The following is a 6,207-nucleotide window of genomic DNA, read 5'->3' as shown; positions in this document are numbered from 1 at the left end:
TAACAGCAACATCACACACTAACTAAAGTTAAAAAAAAAAAAGTGAAATCATAATGAACCACCCCTTTAAACATTTAAAGAAAATAAAGGGGAAGGCTATGCTAAGTTACTTGATTTACAGTATTTGTGCAATTCTTGTGGTTTGTGATTAAAATGGACCACTAAATATGTATGTGTGTGTGTGTGTATATATATATATATATATATATATATATACACACACACACACACACACACACATACACATATGTGTCAGAAGTCTGATGAGTAAATCACACTTTTTACAAGCCAATGGCGATTCTATTGGAAATGTGTACGTAGAGGTTGACAAAATACCACCACATGTCAAAAGTGCCTGTTGCTGAAGAAACACCCAGGCATGAAATGTAGTCACTCCTGCCAGTGAGGTAGGACTCAAGTCAGAGATGTGCAGTTCCTGTGACGCACAATTCAGAAAAGGTGGACCTGGGGATTTGGTGATTCACTGTGTCAAAGGGATTGTTCTGCCGTTCTATGAATAATGGCTATTTGTTGTTTTTTGTTTTATTTTTACTATTTAATAAAAACAATCATTTTTAAAAATATTTTTAATTAATTTGATTGCTCAGGCATTTTAGTATATCCATATAAAATCGCTAAAAATTGTCCAGTTTTTGCTAGACAGCTTTACTCAATTTAGCATAGTCACTGATCCATATATTCCAGAGCCACATTTATACACACATAGTCCTCCCAATTCTGAGACGATGCACACAGGTACTGGTATACTGTGATACACGAATGCCATTCCTGACCAAAACCTCAACTGATGTCAGCACAGTTTTTTCTTTCTTTCTTTCTGTTTTTTCCCTTTTTTTCTGAGGACTGAGCATTGGCTTGTAAGTACATTTTTGCTAGTCTGTTTGTAGCCTGATCACAGCCCACATAGTATGTCAAAGTTTGGGTAGGTGGGGGTCACACTGAGCTTCTATGTCACTTATGAAAAGCACATTTTATAAACAGCAAGGTCAACAACCTGCATATAACAAGGCTCCTTATTGACCAACCTCAGGATGCAGAGCACGCCTTCTTGCTCAAACAGAAATCTGTGCAAATGTTTACACAGGCATTTTCTTTTAACAGACTTCCAGTTTTGTTTTGAGTGGGTAAGTGCAATTTGGGAAAACCACAACATGATTTTGATTACAGATATGCCACAATGTCCTGTACATAAATACAAAACAAGAATATAAGCACGTATGAATGTGACCATTAATGCACCTACAACTCTGCCTTGTTTATTGCTTCCTATTCTTCTGTCACTCAGCCTTTCATAGTTTACTTTTGCATAGCTTATTAATAATTTATTTGTTGCTGTCTTGATTTATTAGTTTATATATATATATATATATATATATATAAAATTAGAATGACCAGTGGATAATTTCAGCTAGTGTTTAATAGGCCTGTTCTGTCAACTATACTAACCGAACAGCCCCCTACAAATGGTTTATCAAAACATGTATGACCAGCATAATTCTTCTGTGATGGACATTTTATACACATTTTATACATTATTGTAAGTGTACTCTCAATTTTTTTTTACAGTATTCTATCAACAATTCATTGACTGACTGTAAACTAGGCTATAGCATTGTCCCAATTAAAAGGCTGCATCCTTTGGGACACAGCTTATGTTAGGTAGACTACATTGATAGGGTTTGAAAAATATTTATGATTTTAATTCAAATATTCAAATTTGAGGATAACCTGATCAATAAAATACCATATGGTTGGTCAGACAAAGTGGCCGTGATGTAAAGATCTCAAGCAAATTCTTCACTGACTCTGCTGTCATCTTGGTGAACAAGTAACTTTCATTGCAAAATAACGTTTTTTTTTTTTTTTCTATCAAATTTGAGACCGCATTGCTTTTTTCTTTAAAACCAGAGGTAACCACACCATCTCGTGGATATTCAGTTGAGTTGAGTACAACGGTAAAATCCCGTCACACCGATCTGAGGCCTGCAGAGAAATCGACATCGCGGTAATTCTCGCGAGGATTCGGTTGGGTGCGCTGGTCTGGGATCAGGGTCACGAGGGGAGGTTTGAGCCAGTGACGTTGCGCTGATGTTTGGAGTCAATACAGGAAGCTGTAGTAGACAGCGAGGCCGGACCGAGCCAGGGTATGTAAATTAAAACTATTACGGAAGATTGTCATCTATAGTCGAATTATATGTTATACAAAGAAGTTTGTGGTACTATAACAACGATAATGTCAGGTTAGAATGTGTGTTTCTTGATGCGACGGCAAGAAAAGTTGATGATGTGACCGTCGGTTGTGACTGGCTAGCTAATTTCGCTATTTTACTCCTATTGACTTTGAATTTAGTTTAAGATTTAGATGGGAGATAAGTTTGACCTTTTACAAATTTATATTTTACTTTTACGATGTGCAATGTGGGTATTTTGGACTAAAAAAGTAACTTTCCACTTGTCGAGAGAGAAACGTTTTCCCACAAATCAGCCCCGCCCAGCCCAGCAGTATTTCGCGTGAGGAAATAGTACTAGTTTAAAGATGAATACATCATTAGGGACTATAGTTTCTCATCCTATGCCTTCTCACTTCATTAGTATAGCGGAAATTAACCTAATATCTGCTCTGTGACCACATCTTCTGTGCAATTAAGACTTTGAAAACATATATATAGCCACCTTGGAATTACAAGGTTATATCTGCATTCTGAGCGGTTTTGAGATATTGAGCTTCAGAGTTTTGTTGCATTCCATACTTCTTTGTAGATAAAACCTTTTTGTTTTCTAAAAAAAAGTGTACACTACTTTAAAAAAAAATCACATAATGTAAATAAGTTGTCACAGAATAAGAATATGTGAATAACTCAATTTTGACAAAAAAGGTGACGATATGTCGATGTCTTGAAAACCTAGAGGCTAATTTCTGTGTAGCATCCAGATAATATGAAGAGCACAATGTATTTGGGGGGCCAGATTTTGTGTGTTGCTGTTATATGTGTTGTATGGATGATTATCTATTATTTTCACACATCAACAAAACACTCTTTCGATGTGATTACAGATGGCTTGCAGCGACATGGAGAAGTCCAGCCTTGATGATGCCTGCTGTGATGGTGCGTTCTCCAGTTGTGCAGCAGCCATGGAGAAAGAGAGAGACTCATATCTGAGCCCGACAGAGAACCCCTCCACCATCAGTGTCTCTTCTAGTGTCACCCCAGACCAGCAAGGCTATGATGTAGAGTTTGACCCTCCGCTAGAGAGCAAGTATGAGTGCCCAATCTGTCTAATGGGTCTTCGCTCGGCAGTCCAGACACCGTGTGGACATCGATTCTGCAACTCATGCATCAGGAAGTCCATCAGGTTGGTGTATTTGAAAATTCACCCAGTGAAGCCTACTATATCATATTTGATAAGCAAATTGCTAAGGCCTCTAAATTGTCAGTGTGATCAAAATTGTCAGTATTTAAGCAACATATATTTGCTCAGTTTGAGCCAGCCTCCTCAGATGTGAGCTCCATATTCTCTCTTCAGATATGTTATCTGATATATAAATATTATAATAATATAAATAGTATCTCAAATGCCAGGCTTTACAGAATTAAAAATGTAAAATATAACACTATTCCTTGTGCCTGGCAGGGACACAGGGCAGAAATGTCCAGTTGACAATGAGGTGCTGCTCGAGGAACAGCTCTTCCCTGATAACTTTGCCAAAAGAGAGATCCTTTCACTCACTGTCAGATGTCCTAATGAAGGATGCAGTGATAAAATGGAGTTGCGCCAACTGGAGGTAAATTTTCTGGTGTGACCAATACTATATTCCTGCAGTACCAGAGTTTTTTTTAGGACCACATTTCTAGGACCTTAGTTTTTTGTGACAGCCATTTCTATTCGAACAGAGACTTGATTCAAACTTCGAACAAACAGATGCAAAGACTAGACCCACGGAAATGATTAGTTTGTAGCGTTTTTTTTTTTTTTTTTTTTTACTGCACTTTAAGCATGTCACACATCAGACATGATGTGCCACGCTGCACTGTGGCTAAAGAATTGAGGTCTCGCACATACACTGAAAATAGTCTTTGTTTCCAAGAAAACTGAATAAAAGAATTAAAGCCAGAATATAGGGTCTCATATACTGAAACAAATTAGGTTAGATATATCAAGTGTGGTTGGTACCAACGGTTGTGTTTAGGGTTAGGGGTTGGTTAGGATAATACATCAAATAAATTTAAACAAATAAATAATTCTTGAAAATGAATAAATACAGAATTGAATAGTAAGTGATATAAAATAGTATAAACTGCTAGTACAAGAACAAGAATTGCATTGTTATAAAGTTATTAGAATTTATTTTAAATTTCTTAACGTCTTTCTTATGAATATTTTAGGAAACTGGCCCTAGGTTCTTAAGAAACACTTTACAATAAGGTCTCTTTTGTTAACATTAGTTAATATACAATGAACAATACATTTCTTACAGTATTCATTAATGTTTGTTAATGTTAGTTAATAAAAGTACAGTTGTTCATTGTTCATGTTAGTTCACATTGCATTAATTAATGTTAACAAATACAACTTTTGATTTTAACAATGCATTAGTAAATGTTGAATTTAATATTAACTAAGATTACTAAATGCTGTTGAAGTATTGTTCATTCTTAGTTCATGTTAACTAAAGTAGTTACTAATGAAATCTTATTGTACAGTGTTACTGGTTCTTAAATATGGTAAAAAAAAATAAATAAATAAAAAAAAAATTACAGCAAACAGGTCAACAGTTACGGGACCTACCCTGTAACATTTTGATTTCTCCAAAATCTTGAAAGTGAAAGTGACGTGTAGCTAAGTATGATGTTCCATACTTGGAATTTGTGCTCTGCATTTCACCCATCCAAGTACACACACACACAGCAGTGAGTACACAAACAGACCGTGAGCAGTGGGCAGCCATTTTTGTTGCGGCACTCAGGGAGCGATTGGGGGTTCGTTATTGCTCAAGGGCACCTCAGCTGTGGGTAATGAGAGTGGAAGAGAGCGCTGTTCATTTACTCCCCCCACCTATATGTCCTGCCGGTACTGAGACTCGAACCCGTGACCTTTGGGTTACAAGTCCGACTCTAACCATTAGGCCACAACTGCCCCTGTTGTGATATTGTTATTTATTAAAAGAGTTCATGGATATGTTATGCATCAACTCCTCATAGTTGTACACCTTTCATGAATGCCATTTCAAACTCATTAGTGAGCAGTCATCATGGTGGCAACTTGTTTAATTGTTACATTCTTTCTCCCGCAGAGACACGTGTCTCAGTGTAAGTTTGCGACAGTGCCATGCCCTCAGTGTCTGGAGTCTGTTCGTAAGAGCCATCTGGATGAACACAAGAGCCAGCAGTGCTTACAGCGGCTTATGACCTGTCCTGCCTGTGCAGGGAGTTTTGTGTATGCTAAGAAACAGGTGAAAACCTTTGATTCCTCTTTACATACTGGATATTTTTAGATTGCCATAAAATTGTTTTGAAAGTAGATCCATAAGCAGGGATTAAAAAAATGTTAGTATTACTAGTATTGATCTTCTATTTCTCACCTAATATCGTTGTTGTGTATTATTTATTTACTATTAATGTGTAGTTGACATTTAATAGTTTTTGTTTTTTAATATTTATATTTAGCTGTAATTTAGTTTTAGTTTTATTAATTTAATTAAGTTAACAATAACATCACTGTCTAACATTAATGTCTAAAACATTTTTTTTTTCTTTTATGTAGATTCATGAACAGATTTGTCCTTTCGCCAATACAGTGTGTGAATATTGCGAAATGGAGCTAATTCGGGATCAGGTGTGTCAGAGGATTTGTCACTAATATGCACTTTACCTGAGGCACAACAGTAATTAAATGATTAAAAAAATAATACATTGTGGAACTATAAAGCTGAATGAATCTGTTTTTATTGGTTTCAGTTGGCATTGCACTGTGACACAGACTGTTTGAAAGCTCCTGTAGCCTGTACTTTCAGCACTTTTGGTTGTCGTGAAAAGGTGGGTCATGAGAGTATAACACTAAAGATATATGACTTCCTTTTTATCAGTCTGAAAAAGGGCAGAACCACTTCAGCTTATTCATACATGGTTGTCATTATAATAAAGTACACTACCTTTCAAAAGTTTCAGTACAGAAATTTAGAATTGC

General features: G+C 36.2%; 1 protein-coding gene across 1 annotated transcript in view; it reads left to right on the top strand.

The window, feature by feature from the left end:
• The first annotated feature begins 2,013 nt into the window (after positions 1–2,013).
• The window catches only part of traf6 (TNF receptor-associated factor 6), a 6,213-nt gene continuing 2,019 nt past the window's right edge, over positions 2,014–6,207 (top strand). Inside the window, exons 1-6 of the mRNA XM_051900060.1 lie at positions 2,014–2,165; positions 3,077–3,375; positions 3,655–3,805; positions 5,315–5,473; positions 5,785–5,856; positions 5,979–6,056. Coding sequence (XP_051756020.1) covers positions 3,077–3,375; positions 3,655–3,805; positions 5,315–5,473; positions 5,785–5,856; positions 5,979–6,056 — 759 coding nt within the window. The 5' untranslated portion in view covers positions 2,014–2,165. The remainder of the gene's footprint in view (positions 2,166–3,076; positions 3,376–3,654; positions 3,806–5,314; positions 5,474–5,784; positions 5,857–5,978; positions 6,057–6,207) is intronic.

Source organism: Ctenopharyngodon idella, chromosome 7 (assembly GCF_019924925.1).
Source record: "Ctenopharyngodon idella isolate HZGC_01 chromosome 7, HZGC01, whole genome shotgun sequence".
NCBI classification, from domain to species: domain Eukaryota; kingdom Metazoa; phylum Chordata; class Actinopteri; order Cypriniformes; family Xenocyprididae; genus Ctenopharyngodon; species Ctenopharyngodon idella.
The sequence above is the reverse complement of the archived record's forward strand: the minus strand, read 5'-3'. Positions and strand labels throughout refer to the sequence as shown.